This window comes from Chamaea fasciata, unplaced genomic scaffold, assembly GCF_029207755.1.
Source record: "Chamaea fasciata isolate MVZ Bird 193981 ecotype frontalis unplaced genomic scaffold, bChaFas1.0.hap1 SCAF_23, whole genome shotgun sequence".
NCBI classification, from domain to species: domain Eukaryota; kingdom Metazoa; phylum Chordata; class Aves; order Passeriformes; family Sylviidae; genus Chamaea; species Chamaea fasciata.
In genome coordinates this window covers 512,129-525,538 of record NW_027094108.1, presented here as the reverse complement: position 1 = coordinate 525,538, position 13,410 = coordinate 512,129, and the positions used below count along the sequence as shown (strand labels likewise).

Sequence of the window (13,410 nt, the reverse complement as noted above, 5' to 3'; positions counted from 1 at the left end):
ACGGCGGGGGCGGGGGCAGGCGAGCTCCGCGGCGCGCCATTGGCGGGCCGCGCCGAGGGGGCGGGGCGGCGCGCGGCGATTGGCGGAGCGGGGGCGCTCCCCCCGCGGGGTGGGCGCGCAGCTCGCGCTCCGTCAGTGCGGGAGCGGCGCTGGGGCGAGCGCGGCGCCCGTTCCTCCCGGCGCAGCCTCGCTCTCCTCCCTCCCCTTTCTCCCCTCCCTCCATTCCCTCCCTCGCCCTTCCCGCTCCATTCCCGGCGGCGGGGGGGTCTCCCGGCCTCGCTGGAGGCGGCGATGGGGATGGCCGGGTTTTTCTCGCTGCGCTGCCCCGCCGGCTGCTGACCCCGCACGGCTCGCGGCCCGCGGACTCCCCGCGCCAGGTGAGGGGCAGCGCTGAGGGGGCAGCGCTGAGGGGGCAGCGCTGAGGGGCCTGTGCGCCGGCAGCGGGAGCCGGAGCGGGGCGGGGGTGGGTGGGTGATGCCGTAATGCGGAGGGGGAGGCGGCGGTGCTGCCGTGCGCATCTCTGGGGCCCCGCGGAGGGCTGGGGCCGGGAGCGAGGGGGGGACGGACGGACGGACGGACGAATGGATGGATGGATAGATGGATGGATGGATGCATAACACTGGGTACCCTGGAGCTGTCAGGGCAGCGGCGCAAGGGCGTGGGGCCCCGCTCGGCCTTGCCATCTGCCCGATGCCATCTCCTCGTCCCCCGGGACGCTTCCCTCCCTCCCTCTCTCCCTCCCTCCCTCCCTCCCTCCGCTTCCCTTTCTTCCCCCCTTCCTCTCGTTCCTTCCTTTTTTCCCCTGGCGGCCGCTCCCCGGCTTTTCCATCGGCTGGGTGCCGCCCGCCCTGCGGCGTTCGGCCGCCCTTGTCCCCCTGTGCGGCCGGGCTGGGGCGGAGGCGGCGGGCGCCGGTTCGGGAGGGGCACGGCCGGCGGGGCGGTGCGGCAGAGGGGATCCCGGGCCCGGGGCGGCAGAGGGGATCCCGGGCCCGGGGCGGCAGAGGGGATCCCGGGCCCGGGGCGGCAGAGGGGATCCCGGGCCCGGGGCGGCAGAGGGGATCCCGGGCCCGGGGCGGCAGAGGGGATCCCGGGCCCGGGGCGGCAGAGGGGCCCCCGGGGCGGGCCGGGCCCGGGGCCGCTCCGCCAGCCATGTTGGCAGGATGAGCCGGCAATCCCGGAGCCCGGGCGGGGGGCGGTGGGGCCGGGCCGGGCCGGGCCGGGCCAGGCCTGGCGCTCCGGGGCATCGCCGGAACGGGGGCAGCGCCTGCGGCGGAGAATTCGCCAGAAACAGATGATGAATTTATGTCGGATTTCCGGAATGTAAATGCGTTCGTACCGAATTCTGAATTCCAAAGGATATTTCTCTTCGCTTCCAGCTCCTTCTTAGCTCAGTTCTTTTTGCTGTTGCACAATCCGGTGTTGGTAAATAGCCATGTGTGCATGTGATCGGGTTTCGGTGCCTCGCCAAGTTCTGCAGCACTGTTCGATCTGGCATCTCCACCTGGTCCAGATATAGCCGAGCGTGTGTGTGGGTTCAGCTGAGGGATCACGCTGCCAGCGCTGCCCGAGCTTCATGCGGCTCCTAAAATTGGCTCTGCTGGGGGCCCCTTGCTCAGAAACGCCTGCTGCCCCCAACAGCTGTTTGCCAACTTTCCGTGTGCTAAGCTCTGCGCTTGTTTTATTTCTTTAGGGCTCTTGCGCTGTTTAGGTTACAAGTCATCTTTTTGTTTCAAAGTTAGCACATTCTGTGGTAGGCAGATGTGACACGGTTATCTGGTATATGATTGGTTATCTTAAAGAAAAGTGATTCTTCTAGATTTGTGATGTGTGGGGGGTTTGGGTTTGGTTGTAACCACTTCGAGCTTGTTGCAGACTTCTGCATGTATCAGTACTAATTTGAATCTAATCCCTGCTCTGCTTGTAACTTAACTTAAATAAAGAGCAATGTGTTTGTATTTTGACATTGCATAAAAACTGGTTGGCCCAAACTTTGAAATACATTCAAGTATTCAAGTCCTAATGTTTATTCAAGTATTTTTGTGAAAGCTCAGATCTAGTTGAGCCTGTGAAGGGTGATTCATCAACACAGTTGGGTTTGTCGGCTTTAATACCAATAAACAGACAAGATATTTAGATGATTTAAAAAATGACTTCATAATTAAATATTAAATAATTAAATATTTAACTTTAATATTAAAATCTCACTGTGTGACTTGCAGGGTGGGTATCTTTAGTTTCAAATAGGTGTAAACCTAGAATGTAGGATTTGCTTTTTGCTGATGAAACTCACTATAAAAAACTCGAGTGTCATCCAGCACCTGTTCTGGAGCCAGTGGTGGATCACCTCAAAGACACACACGCAATTCCCTTCTTGGTTCCTGATTGGATTCATGCAGACTGAGCATTCAGAGAGACACAGCTAGTAGACTACTTCCAAGACATTAGGGAGATGATTCATTCTAGCATGGATGGTAGCTTTCTGAGCCTATAATGAACATTTTATACAAGTTGTCTTTTATAAATATTGTTCTTCTAAATCTGTACCACAGACTGTATTGCATATTTTAGTTTTCTCTTTTTCAAATTATGTTTCCACTCTGTAGTCAGCATTTTGTAGTAGGAAGTGGTACTACTGGTAAATGTGAACCCTGAAAAACCAGCTGCAGTTTATTATCTGTGATGCTGTGTAACTTGGGGCTCATTATGCCTTATTTTACCATTCTGTGTGATGAGAGCAATGCTGCCTTTATAAAGTGTTACCACCAGTTAAGGTTACTGGTAAGAGGAAAAGACCTCTCAAAACTCCGACAGCTTAAGTGTATGGAAAGGTTGGCAAGTTACGTTGGTTTTGATTCATTTTCTTATTAATGAACATGAAATCTTGCATGGTGAATTGATGTTCAAAACATCTGAAATCTATGTGCAAATATGAGTAGGTGTTTTGCTTACTTCAGCTATGAAAAATAGCAGAGTTGAGAACAAAAGAGATTTAAAATTATGCCACATTTAATTTTCCAGCAACACTAAAGTTAGGGATGGGAAAGATTAGTGGCTGCAGAAGTCCAGCAGTAAATGTTCATGTTGCAGGTGATTTTGTGATGTGTTCTGTGAGAATCTCTTCACAGTTGTGTTTCAGGCAAGCCTGTCATTTAGCCAGTGCATATGGAGTCTCTGGAGGTGTGATTTTCATGCTTTCGTATTGTGAATATGATGTTTAGAGGTACTTGAGAACATTTTTTTTTTAAGTAGGTGATTCTTTCATCCCACTCTGCCAGCTTCCCAGATAGACCTGCAGAAATTGATGCAGTGTTCTGAGACGTGTTTTTATGAAAACAACAGAAAAAAGTTCTTTGTGGGACTCCACAGTAAGAAGGGAAGACAAACCCCCTACATTTCATAACCAAGATTATGAGAACACATTGGACACAAATTGTGTCGCTGTGAACTTGACAGAAATGGACGTTTTGCTCCTGACAGGTTGTTAAATAGTGTTTTGTGAACAGGACACTGCTGTTTCTAGCAGCAATATTCAGGGTCAGTTGTATAACAGTTGGGGGTTGTGTCGGCATTAATCTTGTCACCTGGCTGCGGTGTGAGGGCTCAGGTACTTGTGCCAGGGTCGTGTTAGGGAGGGAGAGCCAACATCCAAAATCCCAGGGTGATTCTGGGAGGGAAGAAGTTTATGACGAAGCTGCGTGTTTGGGAATTTGTTCCACACAAAAGCAGGCACCTCTGAGCAAGAGGGAGTGAAGCAGTCCCTAGAACAACCCAGAACACCATGGGAATTTGTTCCCAGCGCTTTTCTGCTCTATTCTATGCTCAGGATTTTAGTCAAGCTTCTTAAAATTCCATTCTAACCCCGAGCTGGTGGTGTGGCTGTGTCATTAATCATTGCTCAACCAGTTTGCTGTACCAGTGGCATTGAGATTCAGTTGGCTTGCTCCTAAAGACATTCCTCTAGTCTGATGAGATACCTCAGGTACCTGTGAAAATAAGGAATGCTTTAAATTGCTTCTACTTGGGGGACTAATTTAATTTCTGCCTACACCATGTGATGGCATTAATGAAGTATTGCAGTTTTATTAAAGACTTCTTGTGCTGTGGGAAAATGTGTCATAACTTGAATTAAGCATGTGTAAGTACTTTTGCCAAGTGTGGAACTTACTTTAGAGCTGAAATGCTTCTGCTTTAGACCTGCTAGTAAGTTTTGTACGTCTGTTATCAGAGCCCTGATATGTGGTGTATTGATAAGGAGAAAAGATGTCAGGATTTCTGGGTGCATGGTTCAGCAGAGTTGAGTTCTGCCCAGGGTAAGTCAGGTTCCAGATAGAAATGTCTGCATTGAGTTAGACCGAGGATTAATCCAGCCCTGAGCTCCCTCTTCAGCAGTGGCCACAGCAGATGTTTGGGGTATAAGGATAAATCAAACATAAACAATGTTTTCTCACGATAGTCATCCAGGTTCCGTGTGTCTGTGCCATGGAAGCTTTCCTAGCCAAGGGTAGGAGCTTTTTAGCAGGACTTATTCTTTGAATCTTATTGCTTTTTGAGGCTGTTAGACTTCAGTGCTGACCCTGTCCTGTGGCAGTGAGTTAAACTACTCAGTTGTGGACCAACTGAAAACCTTTCTTTTAATGGAAAAGGCTGGTTGATACCCATAGAAACAAACCAATCTTTTGTAACCTTACGTTCCAGCACTGTCTCAGACATGCCTTGAAGTTTGCGTAGTGGGTGTCAGGGATAGTTTCCTGCAACAAAAGTGCTCCGTCATTTAGATGTGGTAGGATTTGAACAAGCATTTTGATAATGGAGATGAATTTAATGGTGGACATTTGCCTGGATGTAGATAGTAATATTTACCCTGAAGGCAATAATTCTTGATTCCTCTTCTTCCTTCCAGTGTGTCCTTTAATCAGCAGATATACAAGTAGTTGATGAGTTACTTCCTCAGAGAAGAGGACTTTCTCAGGACTGCAAGGGGTTCTTTAAGGGTGCACCCTTTTCTCTGGAGCCATGTGTGTTGAAAGTCAGTGTGCTGTGGCCCATGACACTTGAGTTAGGTTTAATATTATTGCTGAAGCGTTGTGGCAGCAAGGCTTGGCGGTGTGAGAACCTGGCTATGGCGTGTATGGTCACTGCCTCATGATGAAATTTAAGTAGCTGTGTCTTTACTGCTAAAATTATCTTTGTTAGCTTAAGCCTAACATATGTTGTAACCAGATATTTATTTTGGTATTGGCATCCTTACTTTCTGGAAGAAAACCAAGTAATGAAAACAAGTATTTGTACGCTTCAAAAGAACTGCTTCAGGTGACAAACTTTTGACTAGGGAGACGGTGAACAGGTGCTGATAAGTGTGTTTCCAGTTCTGGCTTTGAGGTGACACCTTTTGGGAGAAGGGAGGGTGATCTGCAGAGCAGAAATTGCATTTATGAAGTAACTTTGAACCTTCCTAATTTTATCAACATCTTGAATACAATAGCTGTAAATAACCAAATGATGTTTTTCCCCTTAGAAAACACCAACAAGAAGGATAACTTGAAAGGCCCTTGATCACTTTCAGTTCCTTGACTGTCCTACAAGCAGCCAGGATGTCGGGGGCTTCGGTGAAGGTGGCTGTTCGGGTCCGGCCTTTCAACTCCCGAGAAACCAGCAAGGAGTCCAAATGTATCATCCAGATGCAAGGCAATTCAACCAGTAAGTTTGTTTTCATCTTGTCAGGGAGTCTTTCTGTGTTCCCAGACTTCCTACTTAAATATTTTCTTCTGTCAGACTGTGAACTGTGTACGTTGTATCATCTAGAATTAAACTTTTAGTTATTCTGCTTTTCTGAGGGTGTAATTACAAAAGAGATTATCTCTTCATGAGACTAGAAAGTGTAAATCTCAGGTATCTTGATTTTTATGCAGTTGTTCATAGTGTTTGCTTCTGCTGATCTGAAAATTCTACAGAAAGATTGGAGTCCCAGAGTGAAAAAATACCTTTTTGTGAACTTCAGTGTTTGGAAATACCGTGTGGCTAGACAGACACAGGGATACATTGCAGAGCACCACGTGATAATTGTGGGGGTATAAGTCCTGCTTGGACCTGGTGCTTTAGTGCCTGCTGTGCTTATTCTGCACTATGTACTTTTGGTTATGAACATAATTTGGCTGAGAAAGCTGAGATGAAAAGGGTGTCAAGTTTTATGCTTTCCAGAGCGGGTCTGTCTGAACGACAGCAAAATAACAGACTACGTAAAATCATCTTCTCTTCTAACCAATTAGAAGTGTCAAGCTTCCCATGTAATTGTTGTGGGTGTAGTTTGGAGAAGGCTGTTCTGTGGGAAAATGTGTGTGGGCACACCTTTCTTGGTCCTTGGGTTGGTTGTTTATCCTACTTGAGGTCAGGACAGCATTTGAGGGAGTATGGTCCTCCCTGCAGCCCAGCAGCTCTGCCATGCCCTGCTCCTCTTGGGGCAGTTTGCATTGTTGGGTAATCAAGCAGAGCCGTCTTGTCTGCAGCTGTAGGAAGCAGCACTCCAAGAGCACTGAGTTATTTTGCTGTCTGATTACTTGAGTGTTTACTCATGCCTGTTAACACAAAGGAGGTTTCATACAGGCCTCTCCCTTTTTTTTCAGCCAAGGTTGTACGTCAGCCTGCTTGTGCTTCTGCAATGGAATTTAAGTCCTGGTTGTGGGCACTTAAATTATACAGTGTTTATGGTTTCATTGGAAGAGAGGTGTCACAGAGAAGAGAGCTTGTTTTTTACTGCAGAAAGTTCTTATCTTCGGACCTTTTGTGCAATACCACTCGAAGAAACTTTTTTGGGGTTGGATTTCAAAATTTCCATTTAAGGGAGGGGTTTGATGTCATCTCAGGTAGAACAGGTGCTTGTACGCCATCACTGGATCCCAGTGTAGAATGGAAGAACCATAGACTTCATTAGAGGACATGGACATTTGTTATGGAAGTGGCACCAAGCTCTGGGCTCCAGCAGCACCCCCGGTAGCTCTGTAGCAGCTTTTCTTGCTGCAGCCATCACAGCAGTCATTTTAGACGCTTAAGGTGTTTGAATTGCAGGAGCCTGTGGAAGCACCTCATGTAGCAGTGTCTGGCAGTTTGTTTGTCTGAGTTGGGGCTGTGGCCTGGCCCAGACACTGGTTCTGTTTCTGAATGCTAGAGCTGCACTACAGTGCCGCATTTCCAAGAAGCTGCATCAGCTTTCCAAAGGAGAAAAATACTTCACATTTATCTAATTGGAAGGGTCTTTACAGAAATTACTTCTTTTGCTCTGTTTTATGCTCTGAAGTGTTCTAATCTACAGCCTTTTATTTGAATGCTGTGGCTCTGATCAAGCTGGGTGATGTGACAGATGGTCAGGTTTAAGTCATCGGGGCCATTGCAGGCTGTGGAAAGGAATCATCAGCTGCAATAGTTAAACATTGTTACAATCTGTGGGATATTTTTCCCTGTGTTTCCCTCTCAGAGGAGAAATACAAGAAAGCAATGGACAGAGGAGTAGTTTGAACAGAAGAGGATTGTATAATAAAGGATGTGAATAAGGCATTGTTTGTTGGGGGAAAAAACCAGCACAAATCTTTTCTCCAAAGAATCTTCCTAAGCAAGTTGTCTGAAATGCTGAAATGCTTCAGCTGCTATGCTTTTAGGCTGTGTGTTAGATTTGGGGGGCATGAGTGCTGTTCTAACAAAGACTCTTTCATTTTCATGATGCTCAGTGTTTTGCAGCCCCACAGTTACATTATTGAACTCGTTATTAAGGGCTGAAGTTGCTGACTAAAAGGTGAGCACATAAGGTGAAATTGGCATATCTGAGACTCATACCTGACACAGCAATTTGAAAATAAAGGGAATTCAGTAGTAGTTCTAGACTAAGGAGTTCCTTCTTCACACCTTCAAATGTGCCAGTGAAGTGATCGAGGTTTAGATACCTTGCCTCTGAGGAAGTTATTTTTTCATTTGTGCGCTGCTGGAGTTGACAGGAGGCAAACCTGAGAGGATGGTGATACACTGAGCAGTGACTATTTTAAGCCTCCAGGACAGTTAAAGTTCCCTTATCTCGGAATTAAAGCCTGATGGGCTGTCGTGATGCCGGATTGATGAGACCGTGTGAAGTCTGGTAGCTGAGAAGGGATTTTGACAGTTCCTTGAACTTTAATTCTGTGTGTATTGACCGAGCTGTTCTGCAAATCCTTTATGGGTCCTGCATTCAAACTTTGTCCAAGTCTGAGTTTTGTAAATGAATTGGCAGAGACTACTTCATTACAGTGAAACTGAGGCAAAATTCTTAGGATTCTGTAAAGGAAAACTGTATAAAGATACAGATAATAAAGTGTATGACAGGTGTATTTTATTAATAAATAGTTTTAGATGAATGTGTGAAAAAAGGAGTGTTTTTTGACATACATAACAAAGTAGGTTCTTGAAGTCAGAATGCCACCAGGGTTGTTGCCTGACTGCTGCTTTTGTTGGACAGTTTTTGTGTGAATTTGGCTGTTGCCGGCTTTGGGGATTGCCTGTCATTCACAGGCTGCTGGCCAGCAAAGCAAAACGTCCCTCTGGGTTAGAAAGCTTATGCTCATTTTCGTTACAGGCTTCTTTGCCTTAGAAGCCAAACAACATAGTTTGCTTGTGCACTCCTCTAGAATTCACTTGTTATCTTATCTGCCTTTAGTGTCATTTCCTCCTAGGAGATCAAGACCTTTAATCAAGGTTCATGGTAGGTCTCTTGTCTTTATCTTTTCTCCCTGTTTAAAAATGACAGTGCAGCTGAATACAGTTCTAGGTATGTCTTAATCTCAGAAAAAGAGAATTCGTGCTAAGATCTTTAGCCCACAGTGTTCAGGACACTTCCTGTGACTAGCTGGGAGGTCTGTTTTTCTGCTGGAAGAATGCAAAATACGGAAATTTTGAAATCAGTACTTGAAACAAATTATTTGTCTTTTTTTTTTTTTTGTCTGCTCTACTACTCTGCATCTTGCACCTAAATTGTCAGTCTGTATGTCGTAAATACACATTTCAAAACTGAGATTCTGCAGTTCAGCTGAAGTCACGTGTGCTGACTGCATTAAGGGGCTGGAATTTGGCAGAAGGCCAGTGCTGCTCCGATCATATCTATTTGCAGATGGGATCCATGTGAATGATACTGCCAGAAGTTCTTCAGTGGATCTGGGAGAAGTGGGGCTAGGGGAAGAAAAGGTAATGGAGGAATCTTAGGGACAGGACAAGTTAGAAGCTGTAAAATTCTGTTATTTAAGTTAACTCGGGAATTCAAGATACTTTCCAAGGAAGAGGTGATGTCACCATCAAATGAGTAATTAAAAAACTCCATCAAAACAGTAACTGAGTGGGATTAATTTCAGAAAAGCCATCTTTTAAAATAATTATCACTTAGAAATCATCCTAAGAAACGTCAGCTTTGTTTTCAAAAGCACCTGCTAAGCAAATGAATTCGGCCAGCAGAAATGATGTTTCCATTGAGAGTTCTGAAGAATATATTCTTTAAATTACTGAATAGGTGGCTTATCATGGCTAAACTCACAAGTGGCTTTTTGAAACAAATGATTAAAATATAGATCATGGTTTTCAGTGGATCTTGGTTGAATATGTTTTTTCTTTAATTCCTGCTTTTTCCAGGTTTTGTTCAGAAAGGTTTACACCAATGCATTTGCTCACAATGTATTAATTACTTATTCCTGTGCAGTTAATTAATGACAGTTTTTGTGGTGAGTGGGAAAAAGATTCTGCAGTGTAATACATGGAAGCTGAGCTATAGATCTAAGAGTGTTTTGTGTGTCAGTAGTTCTTGTGCTCATTCTTTTATGGGCTTTTCAAATGTAACAAATATAAACAACGTTGGCAGCTGCCGCCTTGGGTTATTGAGCAGAAAAAAGAAGCTGTTCTGTGCCCAAAGACTCCTCGAGTGTTGTGCTTTTTCTGGTTTTGCTTTTGTTTGTTTGAGGGATTTTTTGGTTTGGTTTGGTTTTTCCCTTGGTTTGTTTGTTTGTTTTGCGTTTTTTGTGGAAGTGATTTGATAATCTGGCCTGTAAATAAATAGTGCATAAATAAAAACAAATGAAATTGAAGCAGAGGTTCAAACTAGTAGCTACAAGACAGCATTTAAATACTAATCACTAGCAAAGTGCCCAACAGGCTTATCCTTTTAAAAATCTAAATACATGTGTAAAAAACGAAACAAACGAAACAAGGAGATAAGGAATACCCTGCTTGGAATGTGTCTGTTGCATTTAATTGTGCACTAGATGAATGGAAATAGGGTTTAGCATCTTGTTTGTGCAAGTGACAGAGTAAATGAAAGTTCTCAAACTCTAGTTCCTCTGTGAATATGGTGTGTTCTGGTTTGTCACAAATGGCACCAGTGGGAAGGTGCAGCTGCACAGTCCACAATAACTGGACTTACCCAAGGGCTGAGTGCCCCTGGGTCCTCAGGTCAGCACTGGAATTACCTCTTGGCATTTTAGCTCAGCAGGGGCCTCTGTGTTCCAGTAACGTTGGCGGGTCTTTGGTGGCTGCTGAGGGCGTTGGATGTTTAATAAAAATAGGCTTGTGCAGTGGTCCCATCTGCCAGCAGCAATAGTCCCAGCTGCTGCTGCAGACGTATGGCTGTCAGCTTCTCACCCAGGCATCCTTGGCATCACAAAACCTTGGGAAGACATTCTGCAGCTCCTTTGTAGAGGTTGTAGTGAAAAAAAGGTATTTCTTCTAATGGTTGTTTTGTTGTTTGGGGGTTTTTTTCTCTCTAAGGTGTGTAAACCTCAGATCTAGACTTAAATGTTTAAATTAAATAAAAGAAACAAAACCCCCCAAAACCTAATACAGAAACATCTTATTTTACTTTCTGCTTTGTTTTGGTTTTTTCTTTACTTTTTTTTTTTTTTTTTTCCTCTTTTAAATGTGTGATACTTTATGCAGGTCTGGGGCAAATTAAAAATGGGTGGGAAAGCAGGACTGAACTTAAAAGGCTTTTGATTTATTGCAGGTTTGGATAAATTAGTGGTACTTGAAATATAATACAAAAGTCAAAACCATTGAAAAGTTCATAGAGTAAGGTAACCTCATCAATAATTCAGCCATCTCTTTTGATGATACACTTTTGACTTGCAGTCTGTCTTATGAAAATAATAATTTTAGATATCTCAAAAAAATAAGCGAAGTCCCTTTCTAATGCCTTGTGCCTGCCGAAAAAGCACTGGGTCTTAAAGCATACAGCTTGGTTTTCTTGTTGGTTGGTTTTGGTTTTTTTTCCAAGTGTTTCTGGCGTTTTCTACTTGTACCTTGCATGATGAGGTTGTTGGGAAAATAAACAGCGTTGCAGGAATGTCACCTCACCCCTACCCTGATTTTTCTGGTCTGTAAATCCTTGTTGGTGGTGCAAGCTAAATGAATGCTTGTCCAATATGATAATAGTGCGCTGCATTCATGGTGGGTGTGTTATCACAACAGGCTGTTTATGGGGAGATAAATGGTGTCACATGGGGGATGCCTGGATGATCCTGTGGTTGAGGTTTGAAAGACAAGTCAAAGAGGTCACAACAGCAGAGGTTACCCAAACTCTTCTGATGACTGTCCTGTTAGCAGTATGAGCCTTAGAGTTCTCTGGTTTGAGCATTAGGGATTTCTGTGTCCACAGGTCTTCTTAGTCACTGTCTCTGAATGCCCTGCAGTATTGACAGCTCATGTGTTTTGCTACAAGCCTGGAATATTTCTTTGGAGAAGAAATGAAAATGTGGATTTTTTTACGTGCTTGATTTTCCTTCTAAAGCCTTTCTCAGGATTGAATAAAAATAGCCTGAAGTGTTAATTCTGCACTGTTGAAAAAATTTAGAAGGTGACTTTGGGGAGCTGGGGGAAGATGAACATTTAATGATCTTTAAATGCTAGAGATGCAAATGCTGGTTCTGGAGTGAGACTGTGGGATGATGAGCTGGGTGTTCCAGCTGATGTTAAATGCAGTTAGACTACAATTTGTTATGAAGCTAGTGTGGAACTACAGAGGGGAGGTATTACCAATGAACCCTGAGCAGTTTCCGTCAGTGCTGATTCTCCATGTGAAATGCTTCCCCTCCAGAGTCAGTGCCCACTGACACAGAGCTAGGCCTCTAGAGGTGATTCTGTTAGTCAGATATTTAAATAAACTGCCACCTTTTAGTATGCAAGTAGGAGTAAAGAGAATGCAAATTGTTAGTAGGAACTGCTTGAAGAATTGGATATTTTCATTCACTACACAAATTCTTCCAGACACCCACTATTAAGAACTGACCAAACTGACTTAAGTACGGGACTGAAATCCTTAAGAGCTGGCTCCCAAGATTGCAGTGCTACGTGGTGTTCTCTTAACGTACTGCTGGCAGGTGCCTGAAGGTGAAGATGGGCTTAGGAGAGGCCTTTGGCTCTTGGTGATGTCAAGTCAGAGCAGCAGGTGAAGGCAGACTCTGGTAAAACACGAGCCCAGGGTTCACTCACCCAGCCCCACACACAGCCCTGACACGCTGCCTCTGCTCTGGGACATTCCCGGGCAATCCACTGACCGTGCAAGTTCGGCAATGGTTTTGGGTCAGGCCTTCAGCCCGGGAGAGCAGTGTGTTTGGCTGGCTCCTGCCTGCTGCAGAGCCTGCTGGCGTGCTGTTCTCCAAGAGCACCAGCTGGAGAGCTGGTATTTATAGCTCGCGGATCTGTGAGAGCAGCTGAGGATGAGAGCGGCTTTCCAGCAGCTTCTGTGAGCGAGCGCTGGCCCTGCTCGGGTGCTCCTGCCTCCCTCCCCCAGCCAACCTTTCTCCCAGTGCAGGGCTGAAATTCCACAGTGGGGAGAGAATCCGCTTGAATTCCAAATGAGCTGTTCTGAGCTTCTACTTGGTTTCCTTCCCTTTTAATGATTTGAAAAATGCAAACAATGCTTTGAAAAGCAAGCACTGCTTCATGAGCTGGAAGTGTCCATTTCCCTTCATTTATCTCTTGTAATAACAGCCCTGAAAGTCTGTCTTATAAAAGCACTATGGCCACAGATCTGATTGCAGCGTATGCCTCGGAAAGAAGTCTCTATTAAACGTGTCTTTGTGGTGTTATTCACGTTCCAGCAAATAAAGAATGCCTGCTCCACCCTGCTCTCTGTAAGGAACATGTTCCCATTGTTGTCATTCTAGTCTGCAGATGGTGCAAATATATTTTCCAGACCCGTGTTTTTTAAGACACTGTATTTAATGTTAATTTGGTCTTGTGGAGTCAATTCTGAAAGCCCTAGATTTTTTTTTCATTGGATAAATTGTTTATTCAAACATAATAAAGCTACTGCTTATATTGATCCAAACAGAGTTTGAAGAAGGCATAGAAATCAATTACTTTATATTTTGCCCCCCAGAAGTTACTCCTTCCAAAGTTCTGTCAAGACCAGAA

At 45.0% G+C, this 13,410-nt stretch overlaps 1 protein-coding gene across 18 annotated transcripts in view; it reads left to right on the top strand.

Annotated features, from left to right (window-relative positions):
• The first annotated feature begins 181 nt into the window (after positions 1–181).
• KIF1B (kinesin family member 1B) overlaps positions 182–13,410 on the top strand; it is a 78,965-nt gene continuing 65,736 nt past the window's right edge. For 10 of the 18 annotated variants that reach the window (XM_066203168.1, XM_066203163.1, XM_066203162.1 and 7 more), the window contains exons 1-2: positions 185–377; positions 5,516–5,697. In XM_066203168.1, coding sequence (XP_066059265.1) covers positions 5,592–5,697 — 106 coding nt within the window. In that variant the 5' untranslated portion in view covers positions 185–377; positions 5,516–5,591. Of the gene's footprint in view, positions 378–525; positions 624–5,515; positions 5,698–13,410 lie in introns of those variants that run through there. The other 8 variants (XM_066203176.1, XM_066203171.1, XM_066203175.1 and 5 more) reach the window with 4 other exon arrangements.